The sequence below is a fragment of the Apteryx rowi genome, unplaced genomic scaffold (genome assembly GCF_003343035.1).
Source record: "Apteryx rowi isolate R43461 unplaced genomic scaffold, aptRow1 scaffold_222, whole genome shotgun sequence".
NCBI lineage: Eukaryota > Metazoa > Chordata > Aves > Apterygiformes > Apterygidae > Apteryx > Apteryx rowi.
Window position 1 is genome coordinate 115,617 of NW_020448553.1, and position 26,176 is coordinate 141,792.

Below are 26,176 nucleotides of genomic sequence, written 5' to 3' on the forward strand. Positions count from 1 at the left end.
CGGCATGGCGGGCCGTCCCGGCGGACGGCCGTTGGTGCCCGCTGGATCGTGGTGCGTAGCTAGATACGTAGTCGCGGCCTGTCCCCTCGCGTGTAGCGGCGCAGAGGCGGCGGCGGGGGGCTTTTCGGCCCGGTTCAGGCCGGGTGCCGAGGCGAGGCGCGGGAAAGGGCCTGCGGACAGGGGCCTCGGCGGGAGCCCGGCTCGCCGCGGGGAGAGACGGCGGCGCCTCTGCGCTGGGGGCGGGCTGGGTGTTGGACGGCAGTGATGGGCTCTGACAGAGTACTGGGAAGACTTTAAGGACAAGAATGCGGCATCCGCTGTCCTCAGAGGCTTACCTGGAAAATGTTTCAGAAGTAGCAAAAACAGTGTCTCACAAGATAATTTATTCAGCCAAGCACTTTGATTTTTAGAACTGACCATCAAGAATGCATTACTGGAGGTGTTCTAACTGCAACTGACTGATGCTACCTTGTATCCACGTTACTATTGAAAAGGACTGATGCTCCTGCCTATGCATAATCTGCTCCATGGTCCGGAGTTTGCAGCTGAGGTAGAAATATGCATTCAGTAGTTTTTTGATGCTTGCTGGATAAGCTGCTATTTGTCCACCCGTAATCCTACTTAGGAAAACATAGTGCATACATACATAAAAAGTATGGTATAAATCATCAAATAATAACAGGAGAGAAAACTTTTAAAATATAGGTCTCAAAAAGATCATTTGTAATTGGTTGGTCAATGCCTGTAGTGTCTTAAAATTAAGCTGTGTCTTTTAGTCTTAGCTGTGTTATAAATAAACTCATATCTAAGCCTTTGTCCATGAATGACAACGCTGTCTATACACACTGGACTTGATTATGTTCTGACAGGAATGCTGACCAAGAAATACCAGCTTACACTATGATCAAATGTTAACAGACATATTCCTACCAAAATGAAAAGCAGATATTGATAAACGTGATTTCAAAGTGATACTTTATTTTTCTGGATTCCATCCCATAGACTCAAATGTCTTATGAAAAGCTTTAGTAATCCAAGTAGCTTGCAGAACTTTAAAAAACTTTAAATTTGGATATTCTGACAATTTTGTGCCCCTTGTTCCTCTTTTACACTAATTAAAAATAAAATGATTAACTACAAGGATCATTTGCAAAACACTACCATGTCAAAAATAATTGTTTCTTTAGAGTTTAGTTGTCTTTTGGATCCATATGCAGGGAACTATTTCCTATCTCAATCATTGCAGCTGATTCCAGGGCTACCAGCAATACAATATAGCATTTCATTCTCCTCTTTATACAAAAAATGTGATCTGATCTGTGACTGACTTTTAGGTTGAAGGAAAAATGCTGAAATTCTTGGTGCTAAAAACAGTGGTATTTAAGAGAACAGTTTTCACATCCACCTTATTTTTTGTTTTGGATAAAACATTGCAGATAATTCCATGCATTGGGAACCTTTTAATAAAAAATTACAGAATCAATATATTTCCACAATTACTGCCTAAGAAGTTGAAATGTAAGAGGAATATCAGGTATGAATCTAAGTCCAAATATTCTGACTTACCTGTCATGTCCAGAAAGTTGATATCTCAGAATGAATGATGATATGTGTAAGCCAGGAGCATTTCTGGCAACCTATTACAAGGGGATAAGGTATTACAGCTCTGAAATTACAGAATGACTCTCATATTTCAGAATGTTCAGAACTTGTGTTTTAAATATAGCTTGTGAGATTAGTTGCTGAGTCTTTATTTTTGGACAAATCAGTGCTTAGAGAGGAATAATATACAGATCAAATGGTGGTAAATTGAAAAGCTTTCCTCCTTGAAGTGAAGAGTTGGAGCAAAAGAAAAATTCCTGTATAGTTTTCAATCAAAATTTTCAAGGTAAATTTCTGAGTTAAAATACTTTCTAATATGTTCATAGTTGACCTAATGTAAAATCACTAAAAGTTGCCTCTCCTTAAAGGGTTTAAAATGTGCCAATAGATGTTGTGGTTTTGTTCATTGTGCATAGATCAATGTATATTGTATGGAGATGTACATAACTTCATCCCAAGCAGCCCTTTTGCCTACTTTTTTTTAGTTTAAAAATGTATCTGTATGTTTCTGGGGGGGGAGGGAGAGACAGAGGGAGAGACACAGAGATGGAGGGAGGGAGAGAGAGAGATTCCCCTCATTCTGTTGGAGAATAAGAAATGGACCCATTAGAATAAGAGCATTTTTGTTACAAATGAGTGCTGCATTTTGAATACTCAGTACTGAAATTTTCTTCATTCTAGGATGTTACAGAAACTCCTGATRATGACTGTTCTGCCTCTCCAAAACTATTGGTTATTTGGGGCAGCGGTACATTAATGGATGGCAAGCTGTTTAATTCTGATTGTTACAATGACGTGCTACATTTGTAGTGCTTCATTTTTGGAAAGAAACAGAGTTGTTATGTATGCCCAAATTCTCATCATGTTAGTATTCTGATGTTCTGCTTCTCAGAATCTACATGGGCAGCAATTGGCAGTTATCTATTTCAAAAAATTATCATTCAGCATATTCTGGACAGAAAGCTTGTTTATCACTGAACAAAAATCCAAGTAGTATCCCGAAGTAAATGATAAATATGCCAGCAGTTTTTGGTAATGTTTGCAGATATATTGTTCTTTTATTCTCTTTTCATCTATAAACAGATGTAAATAATGCCACTCCTGTATTTTCACTTAAAATACATGTAGTAAGCTTGCTAATAAAATTAAAATATGATCAAAGTCTGTTACTAGGTAACTGTGAGACGTAACAGAAACATTTATAATACTATCTTAGTGTTAATTACTTTTAACATTTATTCCCTCCTATGTCAGGTAAGTGGAAAGAGAAGTTCATTTTGGTGTGTTTCACCTGTGTTATTAAATACTGTCAATGTAACATGGCCAACATTTTCCATTAATGAGCACATAGAGTTAGTCATAACTAACATAGTTGGCCTGGGTGGAATCCAATATCTCTTGAAATCAATGACAAAAATTCCTTTGGACCTCTGTGGCACAAGCATTTCATGCCTAGTTTTCAGCTTTCGTAGTAGGAGTTATCAAGGCTCTGCACATACGTAAAGAATCATTTCCTTAGATGTGACATCTACATTAATAATATCCTAATCCATGGTTTGCTCCAGTGTCATTGGCTGAGGAAGAGGGGGGCAATAGAATAGAATGATCAATTGCTGTGAACATAGTTCTCGTGAAAAAGAAATTCCAGGGAAGAATGTGAATTTCTTCAAGGCAAAGGTATCTATAAAAAGAAGGGGCACATGGTTATGCCACTGGTGCCCTTGCTACAAGAAGATGTTTTTTTGCTGTTTCTCTGAGCTGCATATGGAGAAGCTGTTGATTCCAGGGAAAGAGCAGACTTTGCTTTACATGTCATTTGTGGGGCCTGGATAAAACCTGACACACAGACTGACTGCTTCCAGAATATTCCTACATTTGCCACTTTTGTCACTTCAGCCTGAGCGTTGTGGCCACACAGGCACTAGAAGGGTTTGTAAAATGAGGGCACAGTATGAAGATGCCTTGCACTGTCTTCCGTAGGTTAATGTTCCGGGGCTTCTGCTTCATTCAGTATAGTGGAGCTTAAACAGACCTTAAACAATCTCTGTAATGATAAAGAGTAAACAGCTCTTGTAGTTAAAGTTTCTCCTGACATAATAGTTACCACTGGTTACACTGCACATTCCAGGCATTTTTCAGATTGTTCAGAAGGCAAACTACAGTCATAAAAACAGCTGCAGAACAACAGTGGTATTCACTGACGTAAAGCTGGATGGCTGAGAGTGGAACTACTTTTAATTTTAACGTGTAGTGGATACATGATTGACACAGAGGGAACAAGTTAATTACATCAGCTGGAACATTTATTAGTGAAGAAGGGAGGAGAACTTGGCTTACATGATACATTGAATGACACTATTAATAAGCATTTCCACAGCTTTTTTTTTTATGCTATCTAACAACAGTTCTTCAGCCAAATATACTTCTGGTTGAAGTATTTGATGAATTTATAGTTCTTTGTACATCATTGGATAATTAAATGTTTATCTTTATTAATATTTTGAAGCTGTGTATCTAGGACCAAATTTTAAAACTAATAGAAAATAGAAATGTACATGTATTTCTATACTTACATAGGTGTATATAAAGGATCTTCCAAAGCAGGAAAGAAATATTTACGAGCTGGGACTAGAAGGAACTTCCTGAATTGTCAGTTTTGATCCTCTGTTGCCTGCAGATGATCATATCATATCATTCCTTTCATAAGGTTACCAAGTTACAGGTAACTTAATTCAGGATACGGTTAACTGAACTTGTAAAGATGGGATGAGTCAACAGCATGGCCAAAAGAACCAGTTCTGCTCTTTCCTATTCCCAGTCTCTTGTTTCCTCTCCTATGATGCCAACTTTGTGATGGCTCAAGCACTGGTATTCAGCTAGAGTACTTTGTTCAACTCTAAATGTACTATTAACTAACATAAAAAGGAGAGAGAGTTTATCAGCGCTTACTTCTGAGGTAAGAATGCAATGTATAAAACGGGATGTGTCTCAGAGTTTTGCCTCACAATTTTCTGTTTAGCTTCTGCTATTGTGTCATGTTAAAATAATAATCACTGTATGGCTGCAGTAGTCATTAGAGACATAATCCACACTATGATATCATGTGGCAAGACTTCATGGAAAAGGGGCTGCTGGTGATAAATATAGACCTTAGTTCACATCTCAGGGTTGCCACTCCTGGATAAGTGAGCCTCTGAATGAGAGCTATGACTCAGGTTAAGGCTCATTTCTACTTAGAGACAAGTGTAGACTGTTTTTGTGGTGGTCATTGTGAAAAGGGCTTTGAGATGCTACCATAAAAAGGGGTCAACAACGTACTTCCTCTGAGAGAAAGTAGTGGTAATAGTATGATGTAAACAAGCTTTATAATGTGTGTGAAATTTAGAAGGGGTTATCTTCTACAATTTATAAAACTGGTGTTTGCAATGCTTATATTTTATTATCTAGTTATAGAAAATGAAATAGTTACTTTCTCTCCCTTTTATGTTAGTGGCAAATTTATGGTTAAAGTAGATATTCTGGCTAATACAACAGCAGAACAGAGTTCTGACATGGACAAATTATGAAGGAAGTAGAGGAAGTGGGCAATATAGCAATACCAGAAGTAGGAAATCACTATACACAATTACAGGAAATATTATTAATAGATTAATCTTGATAAAAACTGTAAGWGTAAAATAACTGCATTAGAAAAAAGGTGCAAGACTGCCTACCCCTGAAGTGAAGAAATACTTCAGTGAGGTACCAGGTAGTCAGCATTTCCATGTGTGGCCTTGCAACAGAAAGGCTTTGGAAATTGAGAATGATTCAAAATAAAGTGTTACCCCTTTATCCTCAAAAACTTTGCAATGCACAGCTCTCCCTTCCTTCCTTCCATCAGTAAGCAGCAAAGGAGGTATCAGCACTTTACACAGATGATTGTAGCACAAAACCACACTTATGTAATTATAGGCTATTCCACAACTGAAAACATGCACTACAAAGATCAGCTTTGTTATTCCACTGCTTAGTCCTTCCTGTGGGAAAGGACTGTGGTTACGTTTTTACATAACCAGCCCAGCGAGTCATGTTCTAGACCTGGAATTCAGGGAAAGAACATCATCACAATAAAAGCCTGATCTGTTCTCATCTACATAGCATAGAGCTCACTGTTATTGCAGAGTCAGATCGCAGCTATTTAACTTCCCTGTCTAATGAGAAAAAATAACACAGGTAGAGCCATTAGAGAGGAAGGATGACATCAATTCATCTTATTAATGTCTTATTCTGTCTGTGTAAGTACTTAAACCTTTCCTAAGCTAGTTTTTTCCATACCTAAATGTACAATACAGAATTATTTTTCTGATTTGACATTTTCAAAAGCCTGATTTTGTAAGAGACAGTTTAAAAGAGCATTCATAACAATGAGCCCAAATCCAGTATCATTTGCACTGGAAAAAGTCAGRAGCAACTACACTCCAGTTAGTGTATTTATACCAAAAACACCAATCAAAATGTAATCTTAACTTAGTCTAGTCAGCCTGAAATACAAAGCAGCATTCCTAATGCTTTGAGTATCAATAGAAATTTAAAAAGTAGTATATTAGCTATTTGAGCGTTTCTATACTTATTCGAGTGCAATTGAAATATTAAAATTGTTATAAAGAAGCTCTAGTAAGAATTATAATATCCACATTATATGAAAATTTAAACATTCTTTAAATTGTGATTTACATACAGGCACAATTTTATGAAAATTAAGCTTTAAGTATTTAGTAATTCAGAGTAATAATCCCAGATAGAATCAGATTACTATATCAAACCTGGGCCTTTCCACTGGACAGAATTTTTGTTCATGTCCCTCTGAATCTGATGGAAATTTAATACATCTAATCTAGCTGGACCTAAATAAAGTTTCTGATCCTACATAATATGGATATTATTAAACTAATGAATATAGGGATTAGAATAGCAATTAAAAGGTGGTCATGGGACAGGCTAGAGGAGAAGCAACTGGAGATAATGTAAAGGAATCATTAGGCTGAAAGAAACTTGCTAGTGGAATTCTTCACAGATCAGTCATGAGACTGACTTTGTTTAACATTTTCATTAGTTACCTTGTCACTTAGTGTGCTAATGACTTCACTAATGACTCAAAGTTGAACAGCATTTTTATTATAAAGAAAGTTTTTGAAACATCATACAGGAAATATTTGAAGGCTAGAGATGGAATGGCTTTGGTGATTAGATGAAATTTAACAGTAAAAAATGGAAAATGATCTGCCTAGTGACAGGCAAATACTTCTGCTCTTGGCAGAAATCATCTGTGGGAAATCATCAGGAGAAAGACCCACATGTGCTATTCAGTTGTGGAATTACTATAGCTTCTAATGTGATGAAGCTTTCAAAAGGACAACTAGGATCATAGAATATAGCAGGTGAGAATGCATCTTCATCTGGAATACTGTATGTATTTCTGGTCAACATGGTTTAAGGATGTTGAATTTTGACTGGAAGTAGTGCAAAGGCAAATTCAAATCATCAGAGTRCTGGAGATTGGACTGGGACTATCTAACAAGAGAAGACTAAATGTTCTTGGCTTGCTTAATCTAATAAAGGTTGAGAAGGGATGTGAGTGATCTCTATAAATACATCACAGAATAAATATTAGGGAGTGAGAAGACCTATTTAAGTTAAATGACAGTGCTAGCCAAAAAGAAATGGATGCAAATAGCCAATGAATAAATATAGTATTGACTCACATGCTTGGCTTTCAGCTATGACATAATTGCAAATAATTTTATGAAAGGATCCTAATAATAAAATACTACTAGCTGTATGGTGAAATAAGGATGGCCTATGAATGTGAGGACCATTACGATCTAACAATAACAGCAGGGCAGTATTTCAGTAAAGACTTTGATCTTACTTTACACTAAAATCTCATCCTACTCCTGCTACTTCTTTGTTCCACAAGTGGAAACAATTTTGTTTCCCAGACAGCTATGATCTGTCATTTTCTTCCCCTGCAAAAAAGTCTCTCTTCTGAAAGTGCTACTACACTTTTTCTTCCAAATTGTCCAATGGATTAATGCAATTAGTTTAAACAAAGAGCAGTTGTCGTCTTATATTTCGCTTGAAGTTTATTGCTGCTTTATCAGACCTGCAGAAGGAACTGTGTGCCTGAAAATCTGTTCACTTTTTTCCAACAAGACCAGCAAGAATAAAATGGATTTATTGTATTTCTCTTAGGTCTGCAAACAAAATGCCTCAGATAATGAGGAAAAACAGGAAATACCTGTATTATTTTCATTGTCATACTTGTTGTCATAGTTGTACTGTGACCTTTTGTGACCTAACCAAATTTCTTGTTTCTCTGGAATACAGAACTAAGAGAGAGATTTTGGTTTGCAAGAATAAATTATCAAGAACTCTTAGTGTATGAACCAGGTTACCTTGGAGACTCAGTCAGAAATTAATTAACTCTTGATGACTTCAGTCAAAGGATGCAGAATATGTAAAATTATCATAATTAAACTCTGAAGCAAAAAAACTGAGGTAGCTGGAAGGGGAGAGGAGCTATACTGTGTATTGCCAATTCAATTGTAACACTGAATCTGATCATTTCCAGACTAGAGAGATGGACTGTGCTTTCACTATGAACAAACACAAAAGCTTTGCTGTTCCATTCTAACAGAATGCACTCTAAATGCTTTATTTTAGCTAACTAATAGAAGGGTATCTTGTTAAAAAAGATGCTATGTGCGGCTGCAAACATCTGTTCCTAAGGGGTCAAATTCATCTAAACTCACTGAGGAGCAATGGTGAGAAACAGTGGTGCTGGTGGAAAGGCCCAGTCTCTGACATGTGAAACCACAGCATTATCCTCCTAGAAAGGAGAAACCCTGGCCAACTAGCAGAAGAGCAACACTTCTTGAGAGACAGCACACAGATTAGAGGCTGGTGGGATCTAGTTTTCAAAGATTAAAACTAACCTCATTTTCCAAAGTCAAAACCAGTATTTTGTTATGCCATAATAATGTTATTTAAGATTTGTCACCAGTACCATTCCAGTGCCCTGTTTTCAGTAGTTCTTAACTAGGTTAAAATACCATACCATCCATTTTAGGGAACTTGATGAATGAAGACAACAAATAACTTTTGATTATAGTCTTAAAAGATAGCTGACCTTGCCCAGACAAGACAACAAAGTTGTTTCTAAATAAACAAGATTATTATCACTGCAGTAGGTAATTAGCTGTGAAGCATCAAGCTACTTAACATAAACATACTACTTAGAATAGTAAGACCAGGCCCTAATCACAAATAAGATAATACCCAAGACAGTATGAAGTATAAGGAAATCATTGAATTTTCAATGTTCATAAGCAAATGTGAAAATTACGGTCAGCGGCCTGGATCCCCTAATGGATTTTGTATTCAAACGATATATGGGATTAACAATTCCCTTAACCTCCCCTAGTCTGATTCCATGCATCATAAAACACTGATGTAATTTTTTGGCAGTTTTTGCCACATGTCATGCCATCATCTATGTTAATACATTTTTTTTCTGTTTCCAATGGCAAATCMCTTTTCCACCAAAACAAAATGCACACTTCTATACATTATTATTGTTGGAAGGCATCCCCAAAGTACCACAGATTTCACAAATGGTCTTTGTAAACAAAGTAACAATTTCTGCTTTTCACTCGATTACCCGTCACTTTTCTAAACTAAAAGAAAATGACTTAGATGTCTGAGTTAAAACTGTCGGTTAAAACTATTATTCAGCGCATGTGACTTAAAAATGTAATTCCCCTTTTTGCATTGAATTGAGTAACATTTGTGCATGTAGTAACTGGTGACTTATGTTCTGTAACATATCTCACTTAAATTTCTTACCAATTACATTTCACCATTTCACTAATATAAAGAGGTAACTGTTTATCTCATTTCAGCTTGAATTCAAGAACGAGAACAAAACTAGCAGTTTACATTTAATTTGGCGGTTTGTATCTCTTTCCCTATGTCTTCTGTGGATTAGATTAAATTAAATTAAATRGTGTCTAGAGATTGCAAAAAAGTGCAATTAATAAAATTATTTTCATTCTTGAAAACTAGAGGCACATTTTTTCTATGAGCCATATGAATCCCTGACAGCTTTTTGGATTGACAGAACTTTTAACAGTCTTAGCTATACTAATGACTCAAAACATTATCAATGGTGATTTATTATTTAGCACAAAGGAAACTAAATCTGTAACCACTTCAGGTCCATAATGATTGTATATCACATTGAACAGACATAGCTGGTAATCTTAGCAAAATACAGTTTCAGTAGTAGCATCCTTCCTGTATAAAAGTCTTTCTTGTTTCCATTAAATAAGCCATTATTTTGCTCCTATATTTATAGAGTTATGTGATATTGATGCTTGTTCTTAAATGCTTACCTTTTTTTCCATGGGTAATTGGAATTCAAGCAAAGTTGAGATGATTCTTAGTGTAAATGTAATTATTGAGATCAAAGATCACTACAAATCAAATACTGTATTCAAACACAGATTAATACTCTCTGATGTACTTCTATCAAGGGAGAATTATGAGTAAATATTAAAAAATGCATTTCTTTTTTATCATTTGTCTCACACTGCCTGCTATTGACTCTCCACAGTTTAAAAACTAGAATGTGAAAACATATATTCGGTATTACAATGAAAGCAAATATGCTACCCAGAATGGCTTTGTTTGACAACACCTGCTAGCCTACAGTCATGAGCCAGGTAAGGGGTTTTTTTCCTCTTCTTCCTCCAGCACCTAAGTTGCAACCAAAACCTTTGACTTCTCCAGCATTCCTCCTCATTTTCTTCTCCTTCTTTGTAGCTTAAAAATGCTATCTCAATTTCTCATATCTATTTTCAAACAGACTAGAGGAGGGTGAAGCAGATAAAGTTCAGGATGATCAAAGTGTGGCTAGAATCATTGCATTTGGGTGCTATATTATATTTAGTATTCCCTCGATTATGCATGAGGTAGGGAAGATGTTTCTTGACCTGACAATAATCCTGCATAGCACATGAAATCCCCTCAGATATTTACTCTCCAGTGTATGATACAAAGGGGGTCTAATCCTTTATATTTTCAAAGTAATAGCACTGGCCCTTTAAGTGGGAAGCATTTGTTTTAAATTAGCCAAAGACTCTTGAAAGAGAGGTTGGCTGAAAATGGGGAAAAGATGTCACTAGATTAATGTATTTTGAATGAGAAAAAAAATGAAGGGGAGGTACCTGTGGAGTAACAGTTGAGGGGAAGAAAATGAGAAATACAGCAAAAACAATGTCGTTCAGGAAATAGGATGCGAGTTGAATTAATTGGCTTTATGAGCTGAGGTTTTCTACGGTGAAACAGGAATGTTTTGGTTTTTTTCTGAGGTTCGTGGGAGCGTGTTGAAAACTGGTGAAGGAAGCTTTGTTGCTGGGAGCTGGTGGCTGCTGCCGGGGAGAGGCRCTGACGGTGTATGCACCCTGGAGCGGGTGTGCCGAAGCGCAGACGGTGAGGTGGCTGCCTATGTGGAAGCTGTGGGTATCCCTTGGGGGAAGGTGCGGCGGGCGAAGCAGCAGCAACGCTGCCACCCCGCCCCCACCGCGGCTAGCCGCCGAATGCGACACCAACGGCTACGCAGCAAAGGTGTCGCAACAGTTAATGGCAGCTGCGCCATTTCCTCTCTCTTGCTGCCGGAAATGGCATCATCTTCTCTCCTCCCACTAGCATTGTGCGCAGCCCTGGGGCGGGGCTCCGGTTGCTACGGCTCTGGGCGCGGCGTCGTGTGGGGAGGCGGCGGCGCCGCCATGAGCGACCTCCGTGACGGGGCCGGCAGCCCCGCCCCGGGGTCGTGGGCGCCCCGCCTGGCCCCGGAGACGTGGGAGCTGCTGGCGCTGCCCTGCTGCCTGGAGGAGCTGGAGCCCCAGCGCCGGTGAGGCCGCGGGCGCCGAGGCGAGCCGAGGCGGGCGGCGGGGCCCCTCGGCGGGGTCTGGGCCCGGCTGCGCCGCAGCCGCCCGCGGCGATGGCGAGTCGCCGCCCGACCCCTGGTTCCCGTGCGTACGGGAGCCTTCCGTGAAGATGCCCCCTGTTTTTACAGTGACTCGGTCGGAGGGCAGTTTTTCGGTTGGCCCCTAGTGATACGAGTCATTAGGACAACTTTGTCTTGCGGTGCCTGAACCCTGAAACCGGCCGTGTCCTAAATTTTGCTTTCCATAACTTTCCTTGAGCGATTATACTCTGAAGTTTCAACTAAATACTTATGTAACCTATTTAATAATGTTCTCTGTATTTTTGCTGCTCTTCCATGGACTAGCAAGGATCAGACTGTAATTTATTATATATTTTTCTTTCCTATTTTGGAAGAACCTACTTGTAGTTTTGATTTAAAGTAATCTACTTGTGCACTGAATTACAGTTAACCTACCCATAGGTAATTCACGTGTTTTGACTGTATTGTACAGCTTACGGTGTAACCTACTTACAGCTGAGATTGCAACTGCTTCAGTGATGGATTTCACATTTCCTCTCCTTTAATGCAAACTGTGAAATGATAATACAAATTGATGGTCATTAATGCATTGATAAGTAGTAGTACTTGGAATGTACCTGATTGTTCACAAAATAAAGAGGTTTTCAGAACACCTGTGATCAAATGCTATTATTTTAACCAATTTGTCCAGTAGACAGGTCAAGTAGACCAGGGCAAGAATGTTCATTTCTAACAGAAAGGAATTTTGACACTGTCAAAATATTGGTTTTAACATTCTAAAACTCAGAAAAATATTTTCTGAGTTTAATAAAGTGTATTATTAAAGTTCTGTGTTTATTAAAATGTAACATTCATAAGTGTATTTTAGAGTATGATAATAATATAAAAATATCAAATGTATCAGTGGAATAGAAAATCCAGCTCCTAACCCAATCCAAAATCCAGGATTTCTGACTGATTTATTTCGCTACACAACATTGAAAAGAATCTATTTACTGACAAAACACATTATTTTCTTAGCATTCTCTTTTATGTTCTTTAGCATACTGTCAGTGTGGTTTGATGTTTTAGTTTTTATTCAGTATTTGACTGAAAACAGCTGCCTTCAGGAAGCAAACATAGCCCAAGAAAAATGAACTCTAAATGTGTTCATTCCACTCTTTTAGATTCACCTTTATCTAAAAAAAAAAATCATTTAAGTGAAAGGATAACTTTACCTCTGAATTTCCATTATTAATAAAAGATTAACTTAAATGATTAATACAATACTAAAATTTCAAATATTTTTCAAATCTGACTGTTTTTGCAGGCCTTGCATTTCAGATGACTTAAAAATAGGGTATTACAGCACAGATCATGCTACTCAAACAGATATCAAAGAAATACCAGAACTAAAGGAGCTAACTATTGCTACACAAGCTTTAATGGAGGTAAATTAGGAAAGTATCATAAGAAGGTTTTCATCACACTATAGAACATGTAGTTTTGTCAGTCATCTCTGTTTTGTGTATTTCTTAGGGAATCTGTTTTAGCTCTTCTTCTGTCTTCATTTGGCTGTTTCAGCTAAATTATATAAATTTCTGTTTTCAAAAGTAGAATAATAAACAATTCTTGATAGATGAATTAGAGACTGGATTACCTGGCTGCCTGAGTCAGAGAACACTACGTAGTGGTTAACATTGTTTAATGTACAGAAAACATAAATGTAAGTGAAAATTCTAAAGACTTAAACCTGTCTAATAGTGGCTAAGAGTCTGGAAATAAATGTGGGCCTATCAGTTCCACTGATATCTCACCTAATATCAGTTGTGAATCTAGCTAATAGTTTGGTGCTTCTATTTTGAAAATGTCATATTCAAAAGCAAATTAGAAAGAAGACCCAAACGGGTGGTCTTCTTTCTTCTTCTTTCCCAAATGAGAGGTTTTGAGAAAACTAAATATTTTTATTGAAAAATATTTTCTAACTGTCAAATACTGAACCCAAATATCAAATATCCAGTGTTGAAGGTTTTGGGGGGTGTTGGTTTTTAATTTGACAGCGAATATGCTATACATCTGGATACAAAGTATCTTTAAATCCAGAGTCGGTTCTCATTATGTTTCCTTCCCTCTTACTGGGACTCTTGAAAAGTATGTTTAATATTATGTATTCAGATCTTCTATTTCATGAGTTACAGTTTCCTTAATTTTAGTTTTAATTTTTATCATCCACAGACGTGATACAATGGAGTGATGCTTACAAATATGTCATTGATACCTCTGCGACTACTTTATATATCTGTTTTGGCACATTTTTATAATTTATGTTTTGTTTTACAAAAACCATTACAGTTTTCTTCATATAACTACTATCTAATTTCATTAGAGAACATTCTGATACAATATCTTTCACCTTCATTATAGAAGGCTGCCCAATACTTTGTTTAACAGTCAAATTTGTTATTTGGGCTGAGAATCAGTTCACGGATTAAGACACCTACACTTCAGTGTCTCATGCAGGTATCTGAGCAGGGTGTCCAAACTGCCCCTATATTCAGTGTAAACTTGTCTTTGTTGTCAGTGGAATATGGAGAACTGATTCAGCTGATCAAATACAGATGTGAGAAGAATCTCCCTCTAGATTCAATTGTCCTACAGATAAGCAYCTAGTGCAATTTGAGATGTCCCAAGATATACCACCTGGCCGCTGTCTCCTGTTTCAGAGAGGCACAGGTTTTCTTTAGGTTCTGTGTCATGTCTGCCAGCCCTGCATAAGATGTGTTTCATATCTCATATCTTATGACACTACACCACGTATGCATGAGCAACAGAATCAAGTCCCGCTGACTTCATTGACTGTAAAAGAAACTTATTCACCTAGTTCAGATGTAGATCCCCAAATTTAGGTGTCATATTCTGCAAATTGAATCCCATATTGACATCCTGAGGTGTCCAAAGCTTGGATATAGAGCTAGAAGCTCTGACAGCTATCGAGACTTTTGTCCTTCTGAAGTGATAGTTGTAGACCAAAGAAGATACCACAGGGCATAGAAATACATTAGATGCTTGTGTTTAGGCAAATGATTCTAGTCATCAATGTCTTGAACAGAGTAATAGATGTAGTCATATTTTACTTTTGCCTAACTTATTTTGTATAGAAAAATATTCTCTAGTATGTGAATAATAACAGGATTTTGATTTTCTTTAGTTCATCCATTCCCTCCAGCAAGATTTGCTTACCTACAAAACAGTCGTTCAAGCACAGTATGAAGAGAAAATTGAAGAGCAGACTTCAAATCTCTGTAAATATGTAAATGACAGACTGAGAGACATTGAAGTTTTTCATAAACGGGTAAAAAGAAAAATTCTTGATCACTTATATGTTAATTTTCACTAGGTACCAAGTTCTCATTCATATACCCTCCTTGTGCAGATTGATGTAATATTGTACATGATGAAAAGTAATCCACAGAAGTAATAGCAATAAGGAAATAAAGTGCTAATGCAGATATAAAAGTGACTGTCCAAAGTGTCTTGCAATTAATAAAACATGGATTATATTGTACTCTCATATTAACAACCTGTCTAGAAAAACATCTTAAATTGTAGTGTGATTACTTCTAATAAATATTTTGTAATATTTTAATATGCAAGAAATTTAKCATGCTTTCTTGTGTGTGTTTAAATTATTTACAGCTCTTTTCCCATGTATTTCTTTGAAAATATATATGCAGTGATTTTTAGGTAATAAATCAAAACACATGCACTGGCATGAATGCTCCTGGGTAATCATGTTGCAAGTATACAGTGAGCAATCACTAGGAAGGAGGAATGTATGAGTAAAGAATCAAATTCAGTTACAAGCTTCTGAGATGATCATATAAGAAAACAAAAGTTTTAAAAATTGATACATGAATTCCTATTTTAAACATCTGAGACAGCCCTTGTTAAATAAATGCTTGTATTTAAAGCAGTTTGGAATCCACTTTTTGTAGAGAAGAGATAGAGATGATTATTTGGGTAAAATCCAAAAAGAGGTTGAAGAATGTTGTCAGCAGAAAAAGTGATAGGAAAAGGAACATTAGCTTAGTTTTTTTTTTTTTTTTCAAATTTAAGAGTTTGGTTAGCATTTAATCTTTAACGAAAAAGAAGAAACAATTTTTTTTTTGTAATTGCTTCTGTCCTTTTATTGCACATCAAAATTCTCAGTAATTTTTTACAAATTGAATTGCAGAAAGAAGCCCGAATTCAACAGAGCTACCAACAACAATTATGTGATGCGCTGGCTGTTCTCAAATCAAATACTGAGGTGGGTTTTAACTAATAATGTGGTAGTAGACTGCTGATATACATAATAATATATGTTATGAACCAATTAGAGAGATCAGCTTTGCACTTCAAAATCTGGAGAAGAATGTGTTTGAATTTTTTCATGAAGACTAAGCATTCAAACCATTTTTAATAGAAAACAGCACAAAATATAATTTTTTTACAAGCACTGTTTTTTCCCCTCTACTAGTAAAGTATGCGGTTTGACATACTGAAGCATAGTCTTAGATGAGCAACATCATGGTTATTATAGCATGAATAATAGCAGGTCTTAGCAGGTATCTTAGCAGGTATCACTGGAAGAAGGTAGAAATGGCACATTTTTGCATTTCTTGACTACTGAAAAATAATTGACCACAAAATTATCAAGCAATATAGGATTAGACCCAGATACACAGTTAACACTTATTTTTGCATGTTATTGGGGGTTGTAGAAAGAAGTCAGAGCAAATGAAGGGATCTTCTGGGACTACTGGCTACTAGGAAGGTGAACTTGCTTTAATTCATGGTAAAGATAGACAGCTGTAAAAGGTGTTTGAAGTTGTCTTCATATAAGAATATAGTCTGCTCCAATAAAAAATGTGGAGGAGTAATCCTCCACTTTGTAGTCATTATGTTGCTATGAAAACTGGCCATAGTCTGTGCTGGGTCTCCTAGGAAGCAGGAATATGGTAATCACAAAAAATATTGTTCGATTCAATTTAAAAAAATGAAAATGTCTGGATACATTTTGTAAGTGAATTCTCAGGCTACTGAATGATGACCATTCACGTCTGCTGTAAGTGACTTTATACTGCCCTCTAGGGACCATGCCACAAACTTTCATATCACCAGATTACAGGATGTAATTTTAACAGTAAAATAATTCAAATTAGAAAGCATGGAGCGTAAATTTTATCTTTCTTCCTCTGCATACAAATAGAACACGCAAGTTTGTACTTCTGTAKAAAACAAAGTCAGTAGTTAAAAAAAAAACACTTACATGGATAATTAAAGGTGACAATATTTAAACCACTTATATGGATAGTTAAAGCTGGCAATATTTACCTATAGTTGTTCTCCTGTTGTTTATACATAGCATAGTCAAGTCTATGTGTATAGTGAGAAGTGTGCACCGTATATTAGCAGCATCTACTGTACAATACAACTTACAGAAAATCATATAAATTAAATGAAAAGCAGCCTGGAAGGAAAAGAAAAAAGTATGTGTTATTAGAGAATGGAACATCTTCTAGACATGTGAAGGGACAGGAAAACAGGTATAGTTCTATGAGTCAAATCATCATTTACCATATGGATGGTTCAGAGAACGGAATAGAGTAATGTGAAGCAAAGAAGAAAGATTCACAGAAAAAAAGGTGTGAGGAACCATGAGAGTGAGGAATTTAAGATGTGAAAGGAGATCAGAACACTGCAAACACTGAGCAAGTGACAGAAGATGATACGCATTTCAACAATGTTGCATAGTTTAGAGTGGATGAAGGGTAGAACTGGGGACCCAAGAGGCAAAAGCTAGGTTTTAGCAGTGAACAAAAGGATAGGTCCTGCRAAAAAAGAAATGACCAAATTTGTTAACACTTTACAGAAAGGAGATGTTTATTTTTTGATTTTGTTCTTTTTTATTCCTAAATGACATGTAGCGCCATCACTTGAAGAAAGAAATTCTGCTACAAACCCAAGTATAAAATAGTAATTTCCATGAGAATTGTGAAATCTTGCTAGCAATGACTTCAAGATAGTAATTTCAATCAGAGTTAGTTTTTCTTAAATAGTTCATACAATATAGTGCTCTTTTAAACAATGTCCCCTCTCAAAATCTTATAGTGACTCTTTGGGGGAAATAATCACTTCTGAGAAAAATGAAGAGAGTGACATTTGTCTCCTGGAACATTTGATCAATAATGTAGACATGTTTATGATGTAGCAGAGCTGGCCTTGCTTTCTTGACAGTCAATGGAGAGAAATAAGTATTTTTTAGGGCACAATTCATCTGATCAGTTTTAGATGCCTACTTAAGGGTAAATTGAGTTGTGCTCTAGACTCCTCTGACTTTATGAACTAAATCTCTACAGACTATTAAAAAAGCAAAGTGTAACTAACTAAAATGTAGATGTCTACATATGTTCAAGGAACTGCTACATAGACCATCTGCAATAATGCAAGCTTAACTGTGTGTCAAAAGTTCTGTTTCTCTAATCCAGTTCATATAATCACTCTGTAGTAAAAAACGCACAGAGATTCCATGGAGGGGGTAACAGCAGTGTTTGCACCGGGGAGTTGCAGGGTCAGGTTCCCTCTGGTTTGCTTTCCTTTTGGAAAATCTTGCATTAAGCTTGAATTTTTGTGCACAATGATCCGTCTTCAGCAACAGAGGTAGAGCCTGGCCCCATCCCAGCCGTGTATGTATCTTTGTAGGTAGGGTGCTCTAAGAAACAAGGAGAACTGAGTTTGAATCCACTGTGGATGAGGAAAGACTTCGGCCACGGTTCTCTCAGTTCCTAGAAGGATACTACAAGCGTTAGTGTATTTCACAAGAGAAAGCTGGTATTAATGCTAGCATTAATATTTTTAGAAAGTTGAGCAGTATTATGTATCGCCTAACTTTGGAAAATACATTGAATTAGATGCCTAGATACTCCTGAAGGAAGTGTTTGTACGCACTTTTAAGTTTAGTGTTTCCTAATGGCTGGCTSTTGGCAATACACGATCTTGGAGAGACATCTTTGTATATTCAATGGGAGGCAGCATATGCTCTTTTTCTTTGAAGGTGCTTATCTTTGTCTTTTGATGGCACAGGAAATAAATAATCCATTGTAGACACTCTTTTTTTAATCCTTTAATGCAATTTTAAAACTTTACTAGTGCAATCAATAAGATGCAAAAATAAATGTCAGTAATGCAAAAGTCAACATTTTAATAGTTTATCTTGCTATTCTGTACTTATGATGTATATTCCCCTCATTTTATTTATTCTTAAATGTTTTAAATAAATTCGTAAAATGCTTTAAAATATGTAAAATATACAATGCCTCCAAATCCTTTGCTGAATGTTTGAATTCTCTAGTATTATAGATTATATATTAGATATAATAAACTTCTGGCTTAAATACTTGAAATGTAGTCAGGTATGTTCAAATTTTATATTTGCTACTAGAACAGAACTCTGGAATGTAAAATATGCATCAATAATGTCTTTGAATTACAAAAGCATTCTGTAACTTTAGAAAAAACGGTTGCCTGATTTATGCTGGCGTCTTACTGGAGAATTTTTTCCCATATTAGAAGTATTACAGCATAAATGAAGAAAACACGGAGTCTCCGTCAGCAGAATTTTTGAGGCTTTTATGTAACAAGCTGTGTGAGGAACAGTCCAGAACTGAAGATCTGGAATGAAAATTGCATGAGTATCAAGAAAAAGGAAAGGGTAAAAGGGTATGTTTTAAAAAAGTTCATAAACTCATTATCCAAATGTGATCTTTGAACACATTCAACAAAGTGTATTTCTAGTCTTATTATATATTTATAGGAAACATTTGGCTGAAAAAATACTAGAAAGCTTTTTGGAATTTCCCTTGTAATTGATAGGTAGGTATTTTGTTTAAAATAAATTATGTTACTCTATTGACGTCACACCAATTTACATCAAGTGATAGTCTGGCCAGGAGCTGATTGTTATACTATTTTTTCTATATCTAATTTCTTTTTTTTTAATCCTCTTTGATAAAATACTGCTCTCAGTGCTATCTTTATTCCATACATGAACTTCTCAGTTTTAGAAAAGTCTACCTTTGTTTTACTAGTACTTACAGAAGTACTTACATTACTTCTTCCCATGTGTCTCTTTGTTCCCACTGTCTCGAAATAACTTCTTCTAAAATAAATGTCTTCATTTTTTTCTTCAGAATTGTGTTAATATCATTTAAATCAGCTATTCAAATATCCAAACGAAGACTAAAACCTTTCATGTTTAATTTTTTAAACTCCTGCAATAGGAGTTTATTGAATATGGTAATTACTTAGGTGCAACCATTCATAAACACAAAAGGCTGTTTATGGTTATAAGTCTTTTTACCCACTCAAATAGAGACATAAATAGCTAGTTATAATGGCTTACCTGTTCAGTTTTATGTATTCAGTCTCTAACTTTCAAATGGGAAACACAGAGTTCAGTCACATATGTACATGTAATTATTATCCCTTCTATAACATAAACAAATCCTTTTCCCAACCAAATTAACGATATTCATCTCCAGTTCACTGAAATGTGAGAAAGCTATAATACTTTTTGAAAACTTCACATATGTTTCAGGCTGGTAAAGCAGTCGTAGGTACTAAAGAGGCTCTTGCTAAGCCTAACACAGGATCACCTTTTCTCTCATACATTGTTCCTAAGCTCCCTACACACCATTGAGATAAATAGTGTTAATGAGATCCGAAAAAGCCACCTAACTGTGGAGGCAGCTACCTGAGGTAGACAGTATGGCCTGTGAAGAAGAAAGGTGGGGTCTAAGGTGTATTCCCTGAGGAAACTAGGTATCTCTTTCCAGTTGGAATTCATAGCTATGCAACCTCTTCCAGAATTAGATATTTAAGCCATGTCAGTCTGTTCTTGAGTACAGAAGAAAGTGATAGTTACTCTTTCTTTTAACAGTCCACAGCTACAACAGTCAACACTGGTGTGACTTGTTTCTCTTTTGCTTCATTTGGATAAGACCCAGTGAGGCTGCTTTGCTTTCTACTTTTAGAGCACTTAAGTGGATCGGAAAGCATATAGTAAAGAAGTTTTTATAACTTCCACTGGAAATTAGGTGCTAAGCCTCTCATTGTTACCAGGGCTCAAATAGTTCTGCAGCAGTACTTTAACTGTCTTGCAGCTTTTACGGGTACAAGTTCAAGCAGTTGGAGATTTTTAGTGCTTGTAATGCAGAATTGTTTAGTGCTTCATCAAGGATTTGGATCCAGATTTTGGACTATATGCCTCTTAACCAAATCACATGTGTATACTGTGCAGTGAAACCCACTGTAAAGATGCCCAGGTTGTCAGCTGGTGGTCATTTTGGAGCCAGATATATGATAAATTGATATATGCATACATTGCATCTAAAATAATGAGTTCTACTTAATAAAAAAAAAATCATACTTGGAGACTCTCACTAAAAACGTAAGCTGAGAAGGTAAATTCCAACTTCCGATGTTGTGAACAAATTACATTAGTTTGAAATGGCAGAGGATGTGGACAAAAGAAAAATTTTAATTGACTATATACTAATCCTAGGAGTTAACAAGCTAGGGGGACGGGAAATGCTCATATATCATACTCACATCAAGAAATGCATTGTAAGGGGCATTACTGAAATCTGATAGAACTACATGCATAGCTGGAATGTTGATATCTTTGACTAAAACACCTTTTTAGAAAAGTTGAAGTAACTAAAAATTTTTCAAAAAACTTGAGAGGAGTGGTATTCAATGTCAAAGAACAGGGGTTTTTTTTAAATTACTGATAACTGTACATTAAGAATCTTGTAATCCTGTATTTTCGCTAGCAAAACTCCTGGTGAGGATCTATTACAAATGGCATGCTAGAGAAGAGGATGAGTAATTCTTTAAACACTCCTTCATCTCATGTGAAGACAGAGATGCTGCATTTGAAAATTTTGTTTCTGAAATATATTGTTTCATATTTGAGATTTTTCTGTCAAAAACTTTTAAAAGAGCATAAGAGAATGCTTTTTTGTGCCTTGTAATTTATTGCTGGACTAGAAGATAGTGGTTTTCCAAGGAATGATAAATGAATAACTTCTACCATATGTATGTGAGCATATTTGTGAATGATTTTGTATGCACATACATGCAATATTTCAAAAGCTTGATTCACATTAGTGAGGGAAACTGACTGAGGCTGAAAATTTGAACCCCAAAATATGAATGAAAAAGCTGAATTCTCTAAGAATAATTTTATTATGTGACCAAAAAGCCGTGATCCCATCATCAAGAAAGAGGACGACTTTGACTAAAATCCCATTTGGGTTCCATGGCAAAATGAAAGTAGCAAATAATAGAAATTAAAGCAACATAAAACAAATGTGGAAAAATGTAAAAAAATGATGGCAATAATAATATAATCTAGAAGTTTTTGAAGGGTATAAAATGGACAACATATCAAGGAAAGAAATATAAATAGCAATATCAAGGACAATAAAATAGTTTTAGAATGTTGGGAGCAAAGGAAGTGGCTGCAATTGTATGAGCTCACTATTAGGCGAACATTGTAGAATTGTTAATAATGTGAAAATCACATGGGCAATTAAAAAAAAAGATGTCATATATATATAGGAAGAGGCAGAATAATGTACTTATATCACAGGGGTAACAATTACTTTCTGATTTATTAACCTCCAAAACAGGATTTAAGTGTTTAGAGAGAATACACACTTTCAGATGAGGAAAACCAGTCTCAGTGTCCCACGGAAAGGTGGGAAGCTCCTAAAAGTCTGTAGTTTCAGACCTCAGATAGAGAGAGACATATGGGCATGAGATCCTCTACATCTAGGGCAAAACTAGGAGGCACTGCAGCAAGGTTTTCTCTTATAAGAGAAAACCTCTTATAATCTCTGTCAAAGAGATTGCAATGAAATGCCTATTCTCCCTCCAGAGCTATACTATCTTAAATCTTTATCCAGACCTGACATGCCTTACAAAGGCAGATGGAGCTCTTTTGGGCCAATGGTAACTTGGTAGTCCCTTCCTGGCTGGTGTTACATTTAAAAGGCCTCCACAGATAACGTAATGAAATTCATCATAATGTAATGAATTCAGCTTGCAGTGGCTACAAGATGAAACCAAATATGAGAATAACTGATGAGATCAAAGGAATGATGGTGTCTTGATCTTTAAAAATCTTCAAGACTGGAAGCCCTTTTGGAATAGATGCATTAGCTGAATTCAAGATACAGATGCAATAATAGGGTGACTGGCTGAAAAGTAATGGCTTGTATTCTGTCAGTGGCCTTACGAGACATTTTCATGCTCTGTCTTAAACTGCAAATCTTTGAAATGTATACATATACAGTGTGAAAGAATTAAAATTATAAACACATCAATGAAAAGTCATTATGGAAACATGATGTTTTCAACAATAAAGTTCAAATTTACAGAAATGAAAAAGACATTTTTCCCTTACAACTCAAATCTGCTATATTTGTAAATGAGTGTTTTTCATGACAGCTTGTACAATTGCACCCTCTTGTGGTATAAATAATGTAGACATAAATACCTGAAGTATAGCTTAGAAAGGGAAAGGTGCATAATAATTTGGATGACAGGTTTTCAGTCATGAATTTTGTTTTCAGGGCAAATTCCCAATAAATAAACAATAACTTCAGTTTATCTTTTCAACTAAAATATGCCAAATATTTTCATTTTTGATATCATCATGAAGCATCAGTAAAATGAATCATATTTCTGTGCAGTAAGACTGCAGAAATCCCAGCTGTTATTAAAACAGCTGATTAATTATTTTGAGTGTGTACTAAATAGACAGATACCAAAGGGAAATGTGTATTTCTCAGTTGCATAATAATGGCTATATACTTTTGCCTTTACTCAGAGGATTATTTGGCCAGAATGCTCTCCTTATAGGTAGATGAATCTGGTTTAAGTTTGTTTATATTTCAAAATTATGTATCCATGTTTATCTAGTATTCTATTAGAAATGTAATCTGAAGAGTCCACAATACTTAACTCTAGCAACTGTATAGTAGAATTCATTAAAGCTAAAATATGCATATTTTACGTAAGTAATAAAACTTTGAGAGTTAACAGATAAGGTGAGAAATTTTGAAACCTCCTTTATAAGCCAGGTTCTACGCATCTTCCAACCTCTAGCTGTTTTCTTACAATTTAAAGTTCCCTGGTTTAAGCAAGCCAAACACTACCGCTGTGGGCAGATGGTAGAGAGAACATTACTACAAAACCTGCCACTCAAAGTGTAACAGATGACTGTAGCTACAGAAAATTGTCCCTTTGTTCATTTTGCTAATGAGTGTCCTCATTGCAGCAGGAGACTGAATAATTAATTACTTGCAGTTCTTGTTTTTAACAGATGGTGGAGCTAGAGCTAAAGGTTGTCTAAGTAAATTGCGAAGTATAAATTTATGAAAAAAATAACGTCTGGTGTGTTTTTCATATCGTTTCCTTAAAACAGTAAAAGATAAGACTACATTTATATTTGAGATACCATTTAAAATTAATTCATATGATTAATTAAAATTATTTTAGTTTATGATAATGGCAGTTTCTTTGATCATCAGCTGTTGGTGCTCAAATACTGCCAGGGCAAAAGAACAAATACCTAAGCCTATTAAGAGCTGTAACAGTTACTTAAAAGGTCTTTTGAAATTCTAAATTTGTTTTGTAATGGTTTAGAGTTGGCTACTGCCAGACCAGAAACTCAATTACTCAAATATTCCATGCACTGTATTATTAACACTACTTATCTCCCTAAAGCATGCTAGTCTGTTTACAGGATTTGCTACAAGTTTTTAATGAAAACATGCAACTAATAATTATCTGAGAAGTTTAATTTAAAATCTCTTAGTGCATAAAGAATATTTAAAATAGTTTTTGAAGTATTTAAATAGAATTTTTTAAAAACTTGTACTATTCAAAGTAGCATTTTTGTTACTGTTGGTTGGTTTTATTGTAAACGACTACTGTTCCTTCAGTAAAGGAAGGGGAACCACAAACTAATACAATGTATTACTTTTCAAAGCACTTGACTTTTTTTTATATGATTTTTGATAAAATCAGTGAAAGCTTTGTGGCCAGAACTCTATGTGATACATTGATAATTTGTTCTGGTAAGTCAGAGATCAAAAATGTCTTTTATAAGGAAAAAGTAGTTAGGGACTAAATTTTACTCATAAATATATTATAGTTCAAGTTTATATGTTATTTGAAAACCTCAGAATTTTATTTTCAAAGTTCTTTAACATTTTTATTTTCTGGTAATTTTAGAAAGGAGTTAATATTTTTACCAGGCAAAGCAAGTAATATCCTAAATTTTCTTTTGTAAGCAAAGTAATTGCTGTCTGACTTTTCTCTTTTGTGTTAATATTTTAAATGGTTTCAGGAGTTAGTTATTATTCTGGTATTACTATAAAGATCCGTGCCAGCTCTGAAAGCTTTTCTATAATTTTAAAAGAAATATGTGGCAGTAAAATCTAGACAGCCATAAGACAATATATTCAAATGTTTTCAATAGCTTTGAAACCAACAAGAAAAAAAGAGTAGCTGTCCCAATAAGCTTCAGTTGCATAAGAAGTCTTTTCCATAATGGACGTGGCAAGATTTAAACAAAGGACACGCATAATAAAAATGTAAATGAGTTTGCTTTACTAAAACTATAACTTTAAAGTCTTTTGTTGTATGTTATCCTGGAACCTTCTTACAAGGTAATCACTGTTTGCATAGAGATTTAAACCGTAGTCTTCAATAGCATTAAACCCCTGCACGGTCTATGTGTGACAGGCATGCAAAGCCATGTTAATGTTCAGAATATGAATTGCCTCTGGGTGGCTCCGACACCAAGTAGAAAACCAACTGTGTTGGTATCAGAAGGCCTGATGGACTCCATGCGGCTCCCAGCCTGAAAACTTCACCGCTTTGACATGTGATGTGCTCCTCATGACACTGGCAGCACTGTCACTGAGAAATGGCACAAAGGCAACAAGCCCCCCTCCTTAGCCGTGCACTTTGCAACCCCCTGGTGTTGCCTGTCCACAGTCTCTCCTGCCTGCCTAGTTACGGACAGCACTTCATAAACACAGAGGGAAGTGTGGGTGGATAGGCCCCAGCTGCCTTCCTGGACACAGCCTCCATAATAAATTGACCTGAATGATGAGGGCACACAAACAGTATGATATGCATTATTCCTGTCAATAAAATGTCCCCATGTGTTATGGTCTTTGTATATAATGTACTGCAGCCTTTCTTCCAGCAAGAACCTATTTAGAGTCTCAACTTTCTTCTATTCATATTATGTCTCTGTAATAGAATTCAGAAATTATATGATACTGTGTTGTATAATATTATACCAGTGTAGCATATTTAAATCCTTGAGTCCTTACTTATAAATTCAAGGCATTGCAATCTTTCAGGTTGCCTTTGAAGATGATGACCATGAAAAAAAAATGCTTGAAAAAGGAAATGAGGATTTCAAAGAAGAGATTTTTAAACTACACAATAAGATTTTTC

General features: G+C 35.8%; 1 protein-coding gene across 1 annotated transcript; it reads left to right on the forward strand.

Moving 5' to 3' along the window:
- On the forward strand, positions 1-26,174 carry CUNH10orf67 (chromosome unknown C10orf67 homolog). Its single transcript, XM_026064944.1, has 10 exons — positions 1-51; positions 411-550; positions 9,543-9,592; positions 10,256-10,364; positions 11,013-11,554; positions 12,921-13,041; positions 14,799-14,942; positions 15,825-15,899; positions 19,202-19,351; positions 26,080-26,174. Exons 4-9 carry the CDS (start codon positions 10,356-10,358, stop codon positions 19,310-19,312), a joined length of 1,002 nt encoding a protein of 333 aa, XP_025920729.1. The 5' UTR covers positions 1-51; positions 411-550; positions 9,543-9,592; positions 10,256-10,355; the 3' UTR covers positions 19,313-19,351; positions 26,080-26,174.
- The last annotated feature ends 2 nt before the right edge of the window (positions 26,175-26,176 follow it).